General features: G+C 31.0%; 1 protein-coding gene across 1 annotated transcript; it reads left to right on the top strand.

The window, feature by feature from the left end:
* The first annotated feature begins 15,281 nt into the window (after nucleotides 1–15,281).
* On the top strand, nucleotides 15,282–21,230 carry LOC145588138 (putative LRR receptor-like serine/threonine-protein kinase At2g16250). Its single transcript, XM_081644783.1, has 4 exons — nucleotides 15,282–17,893; nucleotides 18,688–18,816; nucleotides 19,263–19,285; nucleotides 20,078–21,230. Exons 1-4 carry the CDS (start codon nucleotides 15,906–15,908, stop codon nucleotides 20,683–20,685), a joined length of 2,748 nt encoding a protein of 915 aa, XP_081500909.1. The 5' UTR covers nucleotides 15,282–15,905; the 3' UTR covers nucleotides 20,686–21,230.
* The last annotated feature ends 133 nt before the right edge of the window (nucleotides 21,231–21,363 follow it).

The raw sequence follows: 21,363 nt of genomic DNA, 5'->3' as shown, positions 1-21,363 counted from the left end.
CTTTACCTGTTGAAAAATGAGCATATATGTTCTTCGGCTTTTTCACCAAATGTTCTTTACTTTTATATTCTCCCGTCATACAATACAAATTTTTTTTTGTTTTTGTTTTTTGTTTTGTTTTACTTTTTTTAAAACGAGAATTAAGGAGAATCTAGTCTCTTTAAAATTATTAACTAATACAGTAGTGCATATGCATGTGAGGTAAGAGAGAAATAGAAAGGATAAAAAATAGTTGGGACGTACTAAAAAGAAAGAGAGAGAAAATGTTGAGAATTTATATAAAAGTAAAAAATTCAGGAGCATATATGTGGTGAATTTGAAAATGTTAGGAGTATATGGTGAATTAAGTGATGACTTAGGAAGTCAGGGGTATTTGGTGATTTGATAATACATGTTGATACAATTATTTTGGTATTTGTTGATTTGATAATACATGTTGATAAAATTATTTTTTGCAAGTTGTATTTTATGAGTAAATTTGTTCACTCTTTCTTAATTTCTTTTGTCATTTGGTTTTACATGTTAGATAAAATTTCTTCGTATAATAAACAAAGTTTAATGATAAAGTATTCTGTAAAACAAACTCACGTGAGTTCGGTCATACAAACAGAAAATGCATGAACCTCCTCTCAGAAGAAGATCTCCCAGATTCTTTCTTTCTCCTCTCGATTCCCACCACTTAGCTCTCACATTGCATCATGATTCTAGATCACACCCTGTTCTTGGATCACTCCATAATGACCCACATTACACTCCTCAACCTCTCAAAGTTCATCACCCCATAATACTAAGCTCCTGTTGCTTAAACCTCCACCTTCTTTGCCCGTAAGACGATCACCAAGGTTCAATGGTGTTGTTCAATCTGGGAATTGTAGTGTTTCTGCCTCTACATTGTTGGAATCGAATGGAAAGACGGTGAAAAATTCGGAATTGAGGAAATTAGCTTTGAGTTTGAGCTCTGATTCAGTTGTTAATGGTGGTAAGAGAAAGCGTAATTTTATGGTTGACCGAGAGTTTGTGAGGCAGTCGCCGAGGTTTTCGGCTTCCAAATCGGAGATGAGCAATGAAATTGATGTCAAATTAGGGAAAAAGACGCCATTGAAGCCGATTGAATCTCCGAGATTGTTGCTATTGATAGGAAATTTTGTCAGAAATTAGATTATAAATATCAAATATTAGGTTATAAGTGTCAGAAATTAGATAGTAATAGTCAGATAATAGATTATACTTATCAGGTATTAGATTATAACTGTCAGATATTATGTCTTAATTGTCAGAAATTAGATTATAATGATCAGATATTAGATTATAAATATCAGAAATTAAAATATAATAGTCAGAAGTTAGGTTATATATATATATATGTGATATTAGGTTATATATATCAGGTATTAAACAATCCGTTGATGATTATCTAAAGGAGAGGAAGAAGAACATTCTTGCTGAAATTGATCGTACTGTAAGTTTTAAAACTTCTGTACTAGTTTTTTCACATTGGGTAAGCTTGATGTTGCGACGGATGATTTATTATTGTTGTGCTTTTCTTGAGATGAATTTTGTTAGTTTGGTTAATGTATCGAATCGATAAGCAAACGTTATTTAATTAGCATAAAACCTGTTCCATCCATTTGATAGTAGTTGTTTAAGGTTAAGCAAAAGTTTTCAAGAGGTGTTAGTTGTTGCATTAGTATTGAAATTGGGAGAGTACTAGTGCATTGATAGTACAAGTGAATTAATGATCAGTAAGCTCAACTAGTTAAGTGTTCAAAAAAGTTCAAGAATGTGGGAAGTTATGATATTAATTCTATGTGGCTATTGTATTTTTTGCCATGATCTGTTTAAGTGATGATGAATCAAATAAGAGAATTTGGTTATTTAGACCGTGATTGAATATCAGCGTTATAAACTAGACTCACATGAAACAGACTCACACAAAACCTTCTCAAGTTTAATAATATTAACTAGTTAAAGCATGTCAATAGTTAACAATTTGTTAACATATTCTCTATTTTAATGTCATTAAACACTAATGAGACAAGATTAACAAATGAACAACAAAATCTGGCATTGAATTTTTTTTTCTCCTTCAATTCAAAAACCTTAGTTTTTCTAAGGATCTAAACACTTCTCATAATTTCTCATGCATAATATTTGTCCATAATTTATTATGGTGAAGCAAAATAACTTTTTCTTTTATTTCGTGCTTTAGTATGTGCACATTAGTACTTACAAAATGAAAGTTCATAACATATTTCATCAGTGATGTAATTCAAAATGCAAAAATTGAGCCTCCACTTGGTTGGAGTCTAATGTCTATAGAGTTAAATATTGAGTGATGGTCCTTACAAATAAATACGATTTGGGCCCAAGTCCAATTATAAAAACTTTACTCCTTCCATTTTTTTAAAACATTCCCTCCATTTTTTATAAATGCGTCATTTTTCTTTTATATATATATATATATATATATATATATATATATATATTTTAAATACTTCACTTTTATATTTGGTAACTTCATAATATAATTTTACTTTATACCACACTTAAAATTATTTTATCATTTTTCTCTCTCACACAATCCCAACTTAAATAAATAAATAATAAACACATCTACTCTTTCTCATATCTTTTCTCTTTCATAGTCATTGTCTTACTATTATTAAAATAAATTATTCATCTACTCATAATATTATATTTCTCTCTTAAAACTCCGTACATCACCAAGTAATGCATGCATTTAAAAAAACGGAGGAGTATCATCTTGTACCCCTTTGGTTTGCTTTTGTTTGTTCCGGCCATTAGATATCATTTTAGGGAAAGATAAGTGTGTGAATTGTTAGATATATCATGATGTATTAATGTTTTTGTCTTTAATAAATTGTGCAAAAACTTTTTTCAAAAAATAAAATAAAAGTTGTGCAATCATTTTAGGGAAAGATAAGTGTGTGAATTGTTAGATATATCATGATGTATTAACGTTTTTGTTTTTAATAATTTGTGCAAAAACTTTTTTCAAAAAATAAAATAAAAGTTGTGCAAAAAGAAAAACAAAATTTGTATAAAATAATACTTTGTTCAAAAAAATTGACGAAACAATTAAAGTTAATCCCTGTAAGTTAAAAATTTAAAACTTACTCTTAGAATTTGTTCACATTTACTGAACTGAGCTGAACTCAAATGATTGGAGCTGAATTGAACTGAACTGAACTGAACTCAATAGAGCTGAAATAAATATTTTATGAGAGAAGGAAATTAGGAGTTGAACTGAACTGATTGGAGCTAAATTGAACTGAAATTAAGCTGAAGTGAACAGGCCCTTAGGCTCTGTTTGTTTGGAAAATGCTTTTCCTGAAAACAGTTTTTATTTATATATTTATTTATTTTTATTTTCTACTAATAGTTTTGGACCGGCCAATAAAATAAAAACTAAGGGTCTGTTCTCTTAAGCTTTTTTTAAGTTCAGTTCAGCTACTAATTTCCTTCTCTCATATAATATTCAGTTCAATTCATTTCAGTTTAACTCAATTCAGTAAATCAGAATATGACCTAAGGCTGGGAAATACTTTTCCATAGAGACCCAAATAATTTTCCTAAACAATTGTGGTATGCCATCTTTTTCCATTGTATATTTGTAGTTTTGTACGTTTTTACGCTGCTCAAGCTCGGTCATCTTCAAACTCGTTGTCTCTCTCACACATCTTCAAGCTTTGCTCTCACCAGGTACTTTTCAATCCATTCTCTCTCCTCTCTTTAATTATTTGCTTCTTTGATTCAACATTGATCTCTGTTCTCGAATGGTTTTCCTTGCAAACAAAGGAAAACTAAACAAATTTTACAAATAAACAAAGGAAAACTAAACAAATTTTAATTTTCTTCCGGAAAATAATTTTCATGGAAATTCATTTTCCATTACAATTGTTTTTCGTCAAAACAAATGAAACCTTAAAAATAAGAGAAAGCAAAAGTAAAGCCATTTTTAAGGCCGATTAGCTCGAGATTTTATTTTTGGATAATCAAATGGTTAAATGACCATCGAAATGCAAAATGATCTAAGCTGGTTGGAGGCCCAAAAATCGTAGAGTCTAATCAGTCCATAAATGATAGTTGGGCCTTGAGTGGGTATAGCTGTAGTGGGCCTTGACTCCTTGAGTGGGTTTTTGTATTAATCAACAATTTCTCATTTGTGAGTTTTGAGCCTTGTGAATTGTGACAAATTGACATTGGCATAAATCAATTACTATCAATTATTTATTTATTTTCCATATTCTTTGAGCATAGTTAGTGAATGAAGTTTTAACAACCAACACAAATACACAATACAAGTAATATATATGTTGTATTTTCGCATCAATATCTTGCTGAGCGTACATGCGAGTTAGCTCACAATAAATATGTTACTCTTGGTATCATCAAGTAATTGTTTTACATTAGTATGAAATGAGAAATATATGATAAGGACAACTGTGATGAGAATAGCTTATGTATTTGCGTCATCGTGTGAATCCACCAAGAAAAAAATGTGCGTCGTCATTTTGTGTAAACATAAACCTAATGTAACACGACATGTCAACATATACCTATACACAATCAAACTTGTTAATTTTACTCGAAAATGCTACTATTGGGTAAATTTGTAGTTGACATGCAGTACTCTTAGCAGTTGGCACTATGTGTGCATATTATGCTGATATGCTCTTTCTTTTCCTTGTTCCAAACTATAAGCTCCAAAAAGGATTGTTGGGCCAATGTTTGAATATTATAGGTTGCTTATAGTAGGCATACATACAAATATTAAGATTGCTTCAAATTCTTAACCAAATAATAGACAGTAGTAGGCTGTTGGCACATCACTCTCAACCAACAATTGTATGTTTTCTTATTTCTCACCTAACTGGAAGAACAATAATATATATAACGGCTTGAAATTAAAACTTAATTACGTGTATTTGACTAAGATATATAAATATTAATTATTATTACGTATCAACAATCATTTTGTCGTGCTCTTCTAGACTCTCAGGTATGCCCGTATAATAATATGATATAAGTGTATACTTTGTATATCGTCACAGAGTATGTATTTTAAAAGAAAACTCAAATAGTATTTAAAAAGAAAAATCAAAAGATTTATTAAAAAGTTTTGACAGTTTTTTAGTCCATCTATTTCCATAGAATTGGTCGTCAAATCTTTACTTTTCTAGTAAACGTGTTAAATGTTAATCCACATTTATCCTAGATACCTTTTCAGCTTATTGACTTTATATTACTCAAAATTAATTGTTCAACAAATTTTTGGTATGATGAAAACTTTAATATTTATAAGATAAAGATATTTTTTAGTTTCCGCTCAGCTTTTGCATGAAGTCGTTATTGATGAAAGCTTGACTTAATTATTTAAATATATAATCGGAAAAAACTTGGTAGATTTGAAGTTTCTTGTTATTAAAATAAATTTCTTTCATGATAGTCATCTACTTGTCAAAAAATTTGACTTAAGTTAATCCAAAGCTTTTTGCTGAACTTCAGTTCTTAGTTAAAAGTGATGGAAAAGGATAAATGAATCATACTTTTAAACGGCAATTAGTGGTGTTTGACTTCATGGTTAAATGTTTTAACATTACACATTTAGACTAAACTTTTACTAATACAAAAAATGACAAAGGCACCTATTATGATAAGCCAAAGAGACCACCTCAGAGAGTCAGAGGCGGCCTCCATCAATTCAGAGATTTCTTTGATAAAGAGAGCGCCTCCATTGAACAGGTTAAGTAAATTGTATGAGTACAATATAGACATATAAATTGTATATTGAAAAAGGCGTCCGAGTGACAATTTTTAAGATATGAGTAAAACATTTTCCTAACTTTTTATTGGTATATATCTAATTTCTAACGATTTCATTTTACTTTTTTAATTTTTTTTTTATGGAATTTAAATTGATTAAAATTGAGATATGCCAAAGAAAGAAAAAAATAAAAAAAAAAAAAAAGAGAAAAAAAAGAGAGAAACTTCAATGACTTTATACCAACTAGGGCTACTACTTAACTACACATTTACACCATGTAAATTGTACAATATAGTTACACTAGATATTTTAGCATTAATAACTTGATGTCATTTTCCTACAATATTATCCATATCCCCCTAAAGGACCACGTATACATGCAATTTAGTAATTTACTACCAAACTATCTACTAAGTACTTGTTAATCTAATTATCTAGTCTGCAAAATTAATGCAAGTTAGCCAGTGAATACTTCACTAGCTAGCTTCTTGCGTTAATTTTGTTTATTGAGGCCCATTTGATCTGATCTGCATATATTTTCACCATGTTTAGTTTTTTTAGTTAGTACAATAGTACTTCATTCAACCTCATAAATTAATCATAATGACGGTATCTACTTATCAATTAATCTATTATCAATCTTAATTTCAAGTTTAATTTATTGCAATTTTACATACAAAGTAGTATTCAACAAGTGATTCATGGAAAGTGATACTAGTACTTCATTCAACCTCATAAATCATAATGATGGTACGTACTCCAATCCTAGTTATCATTTTTTTTTTTTTAACACATCCTAGTTATCAATCAAACTATCTTAAGGTCAAGTTTTTCGACATTTCACATACCAATTGAAGTATTCAACAAGCTAAGTGATGCATACAATTTGATCCATATGAAATCATAATATTAAAAAAAATTAAAATAGAGTCATCCTTTGTACTATCAAGCTAAGATCATAATTAGTAGTGTGAAGAAATACAATCAATGGATATAAAACTTATAAGTATAAATAATATTTGACTGTTTGAAATCAAATTTGATTACTACAATTCCATGACTTTGAATTTTATCCTTTGTTTTTTAGTTATTAATGTATTTTTTTTTTAATTGTTTTTATTATTTATCAAATTTAGTTAGTTGAATATCTTTCCTTTATTTTTTAGGAATAAAATAAAATATACTTCTATATAATACTATTAGTTTTTCTATCTTTTAAGTAATATTTGATGTTTTCTTCATTTTTGACTGATGATATATCAATGGCTTATTATCAATATGGCACTATTTAATTTTAAAAAGAAAATTCAATCTTTGACGGTTTCCTCCTTTTATTTTATTTTTTTAAAAAACATTTAATGTCTTATAACGCGATAACAGGACACATTATGCTATAGTGTACTAGCTAGTGTATGTAGTAAATCCGAACTAACAAGTTGTATTATGGCAAAAAGATAATAAGTTTAATGTACTTATACTCCATTAGTTTACTTTTGGGTCAGAAGCACCAAATGCTCCATGTTCAATCACTGATTAAGGAAGGTTCACTAATAAGTCACCTGCATAATTAGCAATCAATGAAGAAGAATAATCAAAGAGCTAGCTTAGCAAAAAGGCTAACCACTAGCCTACTTGGCTCATCTGTCATCATTTTTTTATATGTAACATCATATATTAAAACATTAATTAATGTATGTACATGTCACACATATAATGCAATACTCCGTATTATTCATATAATTAAGTGGCTAATGGAAATCCACTTGTATCTAGGTTAGCTTCCTTTAATCATTGAGCTTACTTTTTAACCTAAAGTTCTTGGGCTTTATTAGTTTCATAAATTAGTACTAAATCTCACTTTGTAGCTAGATCTTTAATAAATTAATTTGTATGTGGGATTTTGAGTTTGTGAGTAGTTGGATGCACGTGGGTATATTTTAATTATAATTATTTTCTCACATGTGGTCACATTGTATCCCAACTAATTGTAAGTTTGGATTTGAGTCTACAATCGTACGTGGAAATATATATTGATGATGGTAGAACATCAAATTATTGATAGGATTTGAGTCCATCAATTAACTTATTAAATATAATTTAAAAAGAAATTAGAGGCCAAGAATAAATAAAGTTACATTGCCATAAACATTAGTATACAGTATATATATACGAAATATATAATTTCCTCAAAAAAAAAAAAAAAAAAAAAAAAAAAAAAAAAAAAAAAAAAAACGAAATTTATAAGATGTTCCTTGCAAATTACACATACAGTAATTCCATTCTCCATCACTATTGTAGTTTATCACTATCTATAAAAATAACAGTAAAAAAAGATATTACAAAAATCGAACCTTAAAAAAATCATCATTATATTACCCCTTGGCAGTGAATAGGGATTAGTTATTGTGATTTAGGAATATAAGTATGTTCATAGATTTATGAAGTTTTACTTTGAAAAGAGAGCAGTCCACAGGAATACTAATTTACCATTAGAAAATTAATGGAGTATTATATTATTAAGATTGTCCTTTTTCTTCTTTCAAATTAAATAGGGTTTTGGTGATAAAGATATTTGATACTGCTTAAGTGGAATGCATGTTCCCTTAAATTTTTTATTAGTTCATGTTTGTCCTTAGGAATTGTACTTTTTATAGACAAATGGAATGGCATGAAAACCAATTATTTCAAGACAAAGCTATAGAGGACCACGTACTACCTAAAAAATGGGACTTTTTCTATTGATTTTCTTAAAATTGAACTAGTTAAATTATTAAAATAAACAAATTTAACAATAAATATACTCGTATGTAATTTCATGTGGAAGTATATATTTTGCCAATATGTATGTGATGAAATATAATTGTGCATTTGCGTAATTTTTTCATGAATGTATCGTCGAAAGTAGTAATTAAGTTCATGGAATAAGACTTCAAGATGAAAAATTAATTTTTTAAAGACATATTACAAGTATACATAATATATTATATAGTATGCAATAATTTAATTTATTTTCTTTGCAAAATCACATATAAATTCAAAAAATTTATCACCTTGCTTACAAGGTATGTTGCCATAAACATTATGGGTCTCTTTAGCTTATTTTCAGTTCAGTTTAGTTCAGTTCTTAATTTCCTTCTCTTATAAAATATTCAGTTCACTTTAGTAAATCAGAATAAGCCCTACATATATAGTGGCATGCCGCCATGTAAATCAATAGGTTTTATTTTTTTCAAAAATTAGAAGTACTTGTTAGAAAATCTACAGCAAAATATGCAACATTTAACTAATTCAAAACTATATTTTGTTATTCTTGCATTAAAAAAAAAAAAAAAAATATTTTTTTTTAATGCATATATCATATCATCATTTGGAAGAGAAACAAGGATTACTTAACGAGAAAGCTACTTCGTATAACTAAATGAATTAAAGGCCCTTTTTTTCCTTGCTAAGCTAGACTAAAAGTTGGCTTTCAAGTACTACCCATTAATTATACAATTAAAAATTATAAATAAGCAATGAATAACTAAAGTAGGCATAATGGTACTTATCTTATCTTAGAAATAGTATTATTATTGGATGTTAAGACATGATCAAAGTATGCTATATAGTTAAGCTTCTATTAATAATAATATACAACAATTATGTGGTGTGATTAGATAAGTGACAAATAATTTGACAAAGCGTGGAAAAGCAACGGTTCACCAAAATAATAAAAAGAAAAGATTCCTTGAACAATAAAATATAGTACTAATATAAATACCAGTAATAGGTTAGTAATAATGCCCCTTTATTTCATCAAAGTTTTGCTTTTTGGAAATGATTGTGCTTAAAGAAAAAGAGGATCTTCCTTAAGTATCTTAAGAATCCAAGGATAGCTACATACTTCTATATTATTGGTTTGAATTACAGCAGAAGGTTACTATTTTCGAAGAAGACCAACATAAACATGCATGGTATAAAGGAGTAAGAGTTAAGTGAAAGAGATTATAATGAAATGTATGACCTAGGGAGTAAAATTCTTGCATAAGGTTATACACTTATCATTGAATTATTTAAGCCAACATAATGATTATTTTTATCATTATGGGCCACACAATTAGAAGTAGGGGCCGGAAAAAGGTAGGGGTCGGACATATCTACCGTCATGCACTTAATCTCTTGTGACAATATTCGAACTCCATATATCCGAGATATGAGATAAGAAACTTATTATCAAGTGTGTTAAGAAGTAAGCCTTGCTTTGTAGTGAATGACTACTTTCGTATAGGCAATAATGAGATGCAATTGTTGAAATGTTTAGAGTACATTATTCATAAGGTTAAAGATAGTTACTCCTTATATATAAATAAATAATTAAGTTTATGATTACGAAAATAGTTATATATCAATAGGCCGGGAATGTTCGATCGATTTACATAACATACACTTTGTTTCAATATTAAGGAAATCTTGTTTCGAAGTTATAATAGGAGAGTTTGCATTGTTATGTACATCTGGGTGCACAGTGCCCCTAAGGATATTGTTTGCTCATTGATCATCAAATGAGTAAAAAAAACTCTTGGGTGCACCATGCACCCTAGTGTATAATATTACTTTCATCATAATAGTGATTTAATTCCGATGTAATCCTCTATTTTCTAACCTAATCACTCAGGTTTCTCTTCTTTTCTCTTTCATCTCGTTATGAATCGTATATTCCATCTATTCATGTCGTTATAAATTAAAGAAAATGAAGAAGTATACAAGAACAATTAATAAAATCCCTTAAAATAATAGATTATACACTGACACGGTGACACGCCTAGCACCATATATATGTGGTAGATTACCTTTAAAAGTGGGAATTTTTTTTTAGTGGAGAACAATGTACCATAAAATGAAAATAAAAAAATAAAAACTATAAAAACCCACATTCATGTAAAAAAGTATTCCACTTATATTTGGCAAAAGTTAATTCCTAGCTAGTTATTTCCATGACACATACAACACAAAAGTCAGTAGAAGAGCTAGGGCATGAATTCTGTCTGAAATCCTCTTATAACATTCAATGACAGTTCAGGAGAGATTTATGATTCATCTATTGGTAGGTATTCCACAATCAATATGCTTGTTTTGGACCATTCATGAATTTTCTAGATTTTTTTTAGAGCAAAATTTACCAACTGTTATCTAACATCATTTACTAGCTAAGGTGAGGAAGTCAATGTTTGTAATTTATGAAACTTTTGTTACTAGTAGTAGAAATAGGAGATATGATAGGACTTACATGTCCGGACGGTCTGGTTAACATTCTGTATCAATTGAAGCTTTGAACGATCATGAATAATAAATTAAAAGCGATTAAAAGTAAAATGTTAAGTACAGATCACAATAAATAACGTGTAATTTTCACATAAATTACTAATTTAACTTTTTAGCACATTGAAAAACATTTTAATTACTAGCCATGGAAAATTGATGTCATAATTTAATTTTATAGTGAAGTAATATTTTTTGATGGCAGCAAAGTATAATGTAAGTATAATACTAGTGCTTAAATTTAAATACTAGTATGACTTTGTCATGCCTGTCAAGTACACGTATATCTTTGATGTGATAGTAATATTTGGCATGAAAAATGCATTTTAGTAAAAAAAAATTAAAAGAAGAAGAAGAAGAAGAAAATAAAGGGCAGTTTGGAAACAGTAGAAAACACAAAAAATGGACATTCTAATTGTCATCGATCAGTTGGTTGTTGAGGCTTTGTCAAAAAAGAAAAAAAACAAGAAAAAAAGGTTGTTGTGGCCTATACATATATATACAAGTAATATATACCCTCTTATTTAAGGATTTCGCCTGCAATTGACATTAATTATACGTAGTATTATGTTGTATGGAAGTATTTATTTAATCTGTGTATTTTTTTTGGCAGATAAAATGTGTAAGTTGGTTAAGGTTATTAGGGACGGTATTCAAGATCTAAAATCAAATATTATCCATTAGTCTACTTTATTTATCGTTGTGACTTTCTATCTATATAATTATCACAAAATCATTACAATATGTAGAATTAGCTGAGCTTTTAAGAAATGATCAATACAAATGTACAAGAAATTTATAAAAGATAATTATTTCCTTGGTTCCTATTTCCTAATGTTTGTTATGTTGAGTGTTGAGACTGTTGACTATAGCTAGGATCTCAAGTATGGGAAAAATAGTGATTAAATGTAGGATCAAGGATATGATGATGCATACAGAATTCCCGGCCTGGGAGAGGGAAAGGGAGCTTTCTATAGAGCTTCAACCAATCCATTACTCCCTCTTATATATGTGTTTGATGTTCTTAGTTTGGCTATGTATACGAACTATTTTATCAACGTACTCTGTATATGTTTGACCATTTAAATTTTTAGTTTGGTTACATATAAGTAAAAATTATAAAAGCAATATTCTTAAAATACTTATTAGATTAAATAAGAATCAATAGTATGACCATGTCTTTCTTGTGTTTGGGGAATAAGATTCTCTCAATTTGTGATGAATATTTATAAGTTTAATTTCCAACACCACGAACATAAAAAGAAAAGGAGAAAGTATTTCTAAGTATTTATTATTGATTATCATAAGCACAAACGAATAAATAAGTCTTCAAATATAAACTTGTATATATTTTAAAAAGGATCTTGCTAACGAACGGCCCCGGGGGCGTTGGATAAGCATTTAAAATATCACCTAAAGTGGTATTAATTTGGGAAAGTATGACAAAATCACGAGTCGGTGTAATTATGTTAATTTTTAATTTAATCTTTCTACTTTTAGCCACCTTATCCAACACGCCCAGAGTTCGTTAGCTTTTGCATTTTAAAAATTGAAGAAAAGTACAATTAATTGTTCTAAACTTTTTTGAGAGGAAATACAGGTTACTTAAAATGGATAAAATGGCAAGCAGCATAAGAAATTCTCTTTTACAAATCTTAATTATATAATTAAGACCGTTGGCTGGCCTCCCATTTTAACTAGAGCAGCAACAGCATATTTATACAGTACTACAGTAGACTAATCTGATAGATAGCTCTTTATTCATCGCAGCACTGGTAGTACTCCTTTGAATTCCAAATAAGCAAATAATGAATTAATAAATATCTTTGCCTTTTTAATTAATATATAGTTGAAATTAAGAAGCTTTAGTCATGGGAAAATTAAATCATAATTTACCACAACGTCCACAAATATGAAATATCCATGTATGGAGTAAATATTTATCTCTTGGCCTGTACAAATATGTGTTCATTTCATTCAAATTACTACGTACTATGTAGGAGTTTATCACTAAAGTAATACGGAGTACTTTAGTAATAAATTACTCATAAATTAGTCACTAAATATTGTAAAATTTCAATTCCTAGTTTGAATAATTTTACCGAGTAATAAGTATTTGGTAGAATTGTTCAGGTAGTTATTACGAGTAGCTCATCAAAATTGTTTCATGTAAATTAGTGCAAGATATGTTGTTCTTACAAATAAGTATATTTAGATTTTTTTTTGGTGTTCCACCCAATTCACCTTATTAGCTAATTTGAATTTGGGATCAGTTTTGGGTGATTAGGTTACATTCTCCTCCCAATTGTTGTTGCGAGAGATCGAATACGGGATGTAGCTTTGTAAATTATAAAATATACAAGTAGTTGATTTCAAGTATCACGTCTACCAAAAATCCACATAATAACATTTATTCATGCATATGCCCTTGAAATTTTCTTTGCACCAAAAATTATACTAGTAGTTTATACACTACATGTTAATATGTTATTCATATATTTATACATGGTTTTTATTCCTTAATTGGTGCAAATATTTATACATGTTTTTTGGTCATCATATATTATATGAGTATTTGAAAGAATTAAAACGCCGTAAAAGAGTACACATGCCGTAGAAAATACGGAGTACGTATTAATTGAAATATTGTTAGGAGTATGAAGGGCAAAAATGCATCACTTTTATTTTGTCAAACTTTCAACCTTATTATTGATTATTATTAATTGGAAATTTTGAAAACAAATGCTGCAGAAGTTTATTGGTCCTATATGAATTTTCAGGCATGTAATGTTGTGATTTTTGTCAAAGATTTGCATTAATTATGTACCACTATACAGTAAAGTATTTTATTTAGAGCATATCAAAATATTACAAGGTCCATCACTAGATCGACCCAAATAACATAGCTTAGCTGTCTTTAGCAGCATCACCGGAAAGTCAACTATATGTTGCCATAACATATGCCTGTTATCGGAGTTCAAGCAACCTGAATCTCGCATTATTATTGTTATTTGTGACTCTCTAAACACTAAAATAATACGAAACACTATACTACTCCCCGTACATCATCGGATTGTAATCGGCAAATTACACCACTTTTTTGTCCTCACCAAAGACATAACTTCTTCATTGCCATCTGAAAATGCTAATACCAAGTATACTATGTATAAAACCAATATAACTAATCAATTTATTTAATTCCCTGTTTTTTATATGAATAAATCGAGTTTCTACCCTTTTCTAGGACTGGTCAATTATATAATGAGTCTATGACCATTAGTAAGTATTGATTTGGGCATAGGATTGTGGTCTTTGAGGGATATGTTTCCAAAATCTTTCTGGCTAAAAGGTATAGAAACATCTAATATGATTAATAAAAGATATGATATGATTTCATTACTTGGACTATCTTGTTATGGAGTATTTGTTTCTAAAAGTAGAATTCTTTGGATGATAATCAAAACGTTGTTTTTTCTTAAGAAATAATGTCAAAATTAGTGTATGATCTCACCAATAAAAATGAGTTTATGAAAAACACAAACGAAAGTCCTTTGTACTAACTCTCATGACTAAAAACATTACCGTCTTATACATGAATTACTACTAACTCTCTTATTTTAGTTGAATACATGTTTATATTGTTACTTATTTCAATAATAGCAAGTAAAAATATAGTGAGACTATTATTTTAGCTAACACGCACTTCATCATTAAGTAATTACGGAGTATTCTTTTATGGAGAAAAAAATTTATAGTTTGCAACCCTAATTTAGATAAATCTTGTCAAAGGATGAACAGTAAAATTTGAATATATTCCACTTATACACTAAACATTTTTTATTCAAATAGTTCACTATTTTATACAACCCAAAATTTGTTAAAAAAAAAAAAAAAAAGTATGTACATTTATTAAGACCTTTTCAATACTAAAAACAAATTGCCAACTTAAATAATGACTACTAATTTGTTTATATAAAAAAAAAAATCACAATATTTTACAATTTGCTATTTGTTTTTGACTTTTCTATAGTCCTCCAACCAATTATGACAACAACAAAGCAAAGAGAAAATCAAAGAGTATATAAACCAAAGAGTTGCATGTCATTATCCTAAAAAGAGTCTTCTTTTTTAAAAAACTTTTTGGTAATTAAAGTAGGCTGTGCCTTTGTGTGTTAGAGAGTGACATTTTCAAATAAAATGAATTAAACAAATAAATAAATTTCTTAATTTTTTTAAATTTTTTTTAAACAGACGGCTTGACCAGCCCAACTTCAAATCAAGCCATCTAAATCTCTCTCCTCTCTCTCTTTCTCTCTCCTACCACAATATTAATTTCCCATTAATATTTATGTTAATACCCATATAATTGTTTACTACGTATTTTAAAAAAAATTAATTATATGATCTGAAAATACTCTTTCTCTCACAAAACCCCATTGTCAACCAAGAAATTCCAAGAATTTAATTAATTTTTTCTAGAGAGAGATAGAAAATAGTTGGTGGGAAAGAAGTAAAGCTTGATTTTTCACTACTCAAGCTTCTCAAAATTGAGGTAATTTAAGAAGCTCACCTACATAATTTATTTATTTTTTCTTCTAATTTTTATTTCTCTCTCTAGAAATAAAAAAGTTGAAATCTTTATAATTTTTTGTTTTAATTTTTTTATGCAATTGAGCATTGTTGTTGATGTTGTTGTTTATCAAAAAACTGTTGCATAAAAATGGGAGTGAGTTGAGCAACAACAAAGAAAAGAAAAGATGTGTAGATCACTAAAACTTAATTTTTGTATATTGTTGTTGTTGTTGTTGGTTGCTTGAAAATGGGTGGATTTAGAAAACCCAATTTGTTAATTTTTATAGAATTAGTGTTATTGTGGTGTTGGTTGTTGAGATTTGGGAGTACATTGGTTTTGGTTGTTGGTCAACAGCAGCAACCACGAGTTACTGTGCCGTCTGAGCGAGTTGCACTGATTCAACTCAGATCGTCACTCGGTCTCCGAGCAAGGGACTGGCCGATTAAGCCAGACCCATGTTCATCTTGGAAAGGAATTGAATGTAGTAGTAATGGTTCTGTTATTGGGATTAATATTTCAGGGTTTAGAAGAACTAGAATTGGGGGTCTAAACCCTCAATTTGATGTTGATGCTCTTGGTAATTTGACCAATTTAGTGTCGTTTAATGCCTCGTTGTTCGAGCTCCCGGGTCGAATACCCGAATGGTTTGGTTTTAGGTTGGGTAGTTTGCAGGTGCTTGATCTTCATTCTTGTTCTATTAATGGTAGTATACCTTTGAGCTTGGGGAGGTTGACTAGGTTAACAACTTTGGATTTGTCTAGTAATGATCTTAGTGGTGTTGTCCCCTCTACTTTGGGTCAATTGGTGAACCTTAACATCCTTGATCTTTCCCACAATTCGCTTAATGGGTCAATTCCGGATTCCTTTTCGTCGCTTAGGAACCTCTCGTTTCTTGATATGTCATCGAATTCCCTCTCCAGGCCGATCCCTCGTGGTCTAGGGGTTTTGCAGAATCTCAGGACTTTGAATTTATCCAATAATAGTCTTATGTCTGTTATTCCTCCTCAACTTGGTGATCTTAGAGGTCTGGTTGACCTTGACCTGAGCTTTAACTCTTTGGTGAATTCATTGCCTCTGGAATTTAGAGGAATGCGGAGATTGAGAACGATGGTTTTAGGGAACAATAAACTTTCAGGGTCTCTGCCAGATGATTTGTTTCCAGCTTTGACCAGGTTGGAGATTGTGGATTTGAGCCACAACAACTTTACGGGTGTTGTTCCTGATGCATTGTGGTCACTCTCTGCATTGCGGCTTGTTGATATCTCTAGAAACACCTTTACGGGTATTCTTCCGAACATTACCTTGAGTCGCAATGCCACTGCTGCAGTGCTTAATCTTTCTAATAATGAGTTTTATGGGGGACTAAATTTGGTGCTCCAGAAATTTAGTTCAATTGATATATCTGGCAATTATTTTGAGGGCAAATTACCAGAATATGTGAACGATGGTGCATCTGTTAGAGCCAATTGTCTGCAACAGGCTACAGGTCAGAGGACAGAGGAGGAATGTTCTTCGTTTTATGCTTCTAAGGATTTGGTTTTCGACAACTTTGGGCATCCAAGTTCTGATGTCACTCCGGGGGCAGGACAAGTGCCTAAGAAAAAGAGTCACAAGCGCACTATTATATTGGCTGCAGTTTTGGGTGGCATTGGTCTATTGCTGTTGTTGCTTTTGCTATTGATACTGTTCATATGCACCCGAAGGAGGCATGGTACAAGGCAAAGAGGGAACGGTGTGGGTCCAATTCCTCCCACTGGAACTGTTCCTCCTTCACCAGGAGTTGCTATTAATTTTTCAAGTTTGGGAGAATCATTTACATATCAGCAGCTGGTTGATGCTACAAGCAACTTCAGTGATTTAAATCTCATTAAAAATGGGCATTCTGGTGATTTGTACCGAGGTCTAATTGAAGGTGGTATCTCTGTGGTGGTTAAAAAAATCAACTTGAATTCAGTAAAAAGGGAGTCGTACCTTGTAGAGTTGGACTTTTTCAGTAAAATAACACATCCCAGATTGGTTCCGCTCTTGGGTTACTGCTTGGATCAGGAAAATGAGAAATACCTTGTTTACAAGTACATGCCAAATGCAGACTTATCAAGTTCCTTGTTCAGGAAGGTCAATACCGATGACACTTTGCAATCCCTTGATTGGATAACAAGACTAAAGATAGCCATAGGAGTAGCAGAGGGTCTATGTTACCTACATCATGAATGTACACCACCGTTTGTACACAGGTAACTTGTTTTCCTATTCTTTTTTTTAATCTCCTCAGGTTGTATATTTTTTTTTTGGCCATCTCTATGTTTTATTTCTGGCATATCCTCTTCTGTTACGAAAGGATTATATTTTGATTATTTTCTTGTTCTTTTCAATCCGTGTGATTGGGTTTTAGCACTTGGAAAGGGGTATCTAGCAATATGTTCACCTCTATGACTATCTTAAGGTGCCTCAATGGCTGACTGTGTTCTCTTGTTTGGTGTTGCGTTTCTACATCCATCAAATTGGACCTTTTCTGAATAAAGGGCTGTATGCCTGTATCTGACAAAAGTAGAGGATTCACTTTTGCTATTGCTATGTGAGAATTTAACTCTATAGGTTTTTCTGGTTTAATTGTCATAGAGCCACTGTTTTTAAAATTGTTTTCTCCATCAACGTCATATAAGTCAAGAAATTGTAGAATAATTTAAAAGAGCCTTTATTCTTTGTAAAGAACTAAAGATACACTAAAAAGTGCGCTTAAGAAACAAAGACTATATATATCATACACAATATAATCACTGAATTTTTTACAAGGTTAGAATAACTACATTTTTACTCCTTTTGACTCTTCTAAAAGTTCCATTAGTAGCAGCATGCTTTTTTAAAAACAGTTTTAAGGTGTTTTAGAGGTGTGCCTCAACCCTCAGGATAAAGCTTCATAGATCAGAGCTGTCTCTGTGCCTTTCCTTAGGCAGTCCTGTTTATGTACTGGTGAATATATCATTAATTTGTTGCACACCGTAATCTTGTTTACTCTTTCTTCTTTAAGGGATATACAAGCAAGCAGCATACTCCTTGATGATAAATTTGAAGTAAGACTTGGCAGTCTCAATGATGTTTGCATACAAGAGGGAGATAGTCAGCCTGGTGTCATTACAAGATTGTTGCGGTTGCCACAGTAAGTATACCTTTTGTGTTATTAGCACATCTACTGACAGCTAATGTGCTAGGGTTTTTAAACTGCGAACCATATGCATGCAAAACTACAATGGACTTCTGTCCTAAGTCAAAATCATATTCTGTTGTTGGAATCATCAGGGAATTGGCTACTAAAGAATGATGTTATGTCCTTTTATATGTTGTTTTGTTTCTTTTTTGCTTCTTTAAAATTGGTCTTCCCTTTGTCAGAAGCACTGCAGTTTTCGTGTCTTTTAAACTAGTCTTCTCTTCTTCAGAAGCATTGCAGTCATTGCTTCTTTTTAACTGGCCTTCTTTTTTTCTACTAATCGAGATCAAGTGTCCAATTGTCTATGTTGACTATGTACCTCATCTGCTGCTTCATGTGTTCTTTAAAAGACTTAACATGAAGCTATATTAACTTTTGGTTTGCTTATTTATCTGCAGGACCTCTGAACAAGGGCCATCAGGTATGTCAACCGCATTTGAATTTTATTATCATTAGTTTTCCCTGCTGTCAATATTAAGAGATAAGAGATTAATGCTACGATTTTGTTGGAGATTTCTGAATGCCTCTTTGGTCTAACAGATAGTTAATTAGTTTTATCACGTATGATAAAAATTACGTGTACTCCTTATTTCTTGAAAATCACTTGACTTACTAATTCTTCCAAGATGGGTTATGCCCTATGACATTGAACAGCACAATTGAAATAAATTGATGTTAGGATGGATGATCAGTAAACTTTAGATTCCACTGTTCTAGAACTTAGAAGAATATTCAGGTTGCATTTGACCCTATGGAGTTTTTGTTATCTTTTATACCAATTGTCTTTGCGCTTTTTAATTTTTATTTTTAAAGACCAAATAGTCTTCGTGAACTTTGGTCGTTAGATTAAGATTTTGTGGGCCATAGATGGTTTTCTATATTCGGTTATTGTGGCATTATCATATACTTCTCTCATTTTTACTGTAGCTATCTTTGGTCATTGTATTTGAGTTGTTTTTCCCCATTGTAGTTTTGTAATGCAATACTTAGGTAATTTGTAGGAAATGCAGGTGGCTAGTTGTCTGGTATATGTGGAACCTCTAAGCTTTCTAATAAAAAAAGAAAAGAAAGTCACATTAGCCTTTTGTTAATTTTTGTGATGTGGGGAGGATGTGCAACTTGAACAATTGCCTTTAATCAGATTTGCATGAAATTTCTGTTGACTTGTTAATCTGAAAAGACTTCGTCAGTAACATACATTTGTTCATTCCAGGCTCTCAGACATCGACTTGTGCATATGATATTTACTGCTTTGGAAAGGTGTTACTTGAGCTAGTCACTGGCAAACTTGGCATAAGCTCATCAAACGATACCAGTATGAAGGAATGGATGGATCAAACATTGCCCTGTATAAATATGTATGACAAGGAACTCGTAACAAAAATTGTGGACCCCTCTTTGATATATGACGAAGACCTCCTTGAAGAAGTTTGGGCAATGGCTATTGTTGCTAGATCGTGCCTCAATCCAAAACCTTCAAGGCGGCCCCTCATGAGATATATTCTTAGAGCATTGGAAAACCCATTAAAGGTGGTAAGAGAAGAAAATATTGGTTCTGGAAGGCTTAGAACGACTTCTTCCAGAGGATCTTGGAATGCATCAGTATTTGGAAGTTGGAGGCAAAGCTTAGATGTGGGTGCTGCCCCTCCTGCTCCCCGAGTTGAAGGAACAGGCAGTCTTAAACGGTCGGGTACATCTGGGTCTCAAGGCAGTGGGCAAGTTGGCGGCAATGATAATTCGTCCTCACAACGGCGGCAATCTAGGGAGATATTCCCAGAACCTGTAGACGTGCATGATATAGAGAGACCGGAGACAAGATGAACATTAGAGTAAGAAAGTCAGTTGAATTGTTCAATTCACATTCTTCCCGACTCACTGGTTTAGTGCATCATGTATTGCTTTCTACAGTTAGTGGGTTTTCGGGGCCAGTTTTGGTGTCGAGTTATTTCAGTTTTCTGAGGTGTACAGCCGTTGTGATGAAAGTTTGAAATTTGTTGGAAGGGTGCTCAATTATACGAGCTACGACTACTTTCAAGCTAACTGATTGATGTATCTTGTATGAGAGAAAGGCAGCACATCCTGACAGCCAATCGTTCTCATTTGTTTGAGCTTGTTTGTGGACAGTCAACCAGAAAAAACAAGCTGCTACAATTTTTTCTGTAATTGATCTATTTGATTTTCGGGTCGTCATCGTGAAAGGTGTAATTAGTAGATGCTTAGAATTCTTGACTGCTTTCTTTCATTTATAGATTTCTATTTTGGAGGGATCAATGGGTGCAAAGAAGTGGAAAAGAAACCAGAAACACAACATAACTTCATTTTTTTTTAATTCTTCTTTATTTATTACGCGAAGTTTTTTATTTATACTTTAAAGAACTCTGGTATTGAAAATGTGTTGCTTAACTTATAGTAATCAATAACATCAATAACATAATACTAAAACAGACACCTGGAATGACACGTGTTAATTCGTGGTGTTATTTTTTCCTCTAAAAACTC

Source organism: Chenopodium album, chromosome 17 (assembly GCF_948465745.1).
Source record: "Chenopodium album chromosome 17, dcCheAlbu1.1, whole genome shotgun sequence".
Classification (NCBI taxonomy): Eukaryota; Viridiplantae; Streptophyta; class Magnoliopsida; order Caryophyllales; family Amaranthaceae; genus Chenopodium; species Chenopodium album.
Note: the sequence above shows the minus strand (reverse complement) of the source record. Positions and strands in the feature narration are given on the sequence as shown.

What these genes read in the sequence shown, in the direction of transcription:
- LOC145588138 (XM_081644783.1), top strand. Translation starts at nt 15,906, where the DNA reads ATGGGTGGATTTAGAAAACCCAATTTGTTAATTTTTATAGAATTAGTG. An exon ending in ACACCACCGTTTGTACACAG is followed by an intron (nt 17,894 to 18,687) that starts GTAACTTGTTTT and finishes TTCTTCTTTAAG; the next exon opens with GGATATACAAGCAAGCAGCA. An exon ending in CTCTGAACAAGGGCCATCAG is followed by an intron (nt 19,286 to 20,077) that starts GTATGTCAACCG and finishes TGTTCATTCCAG; the next exon opens with GCTCTCAGACATCGACTTGT.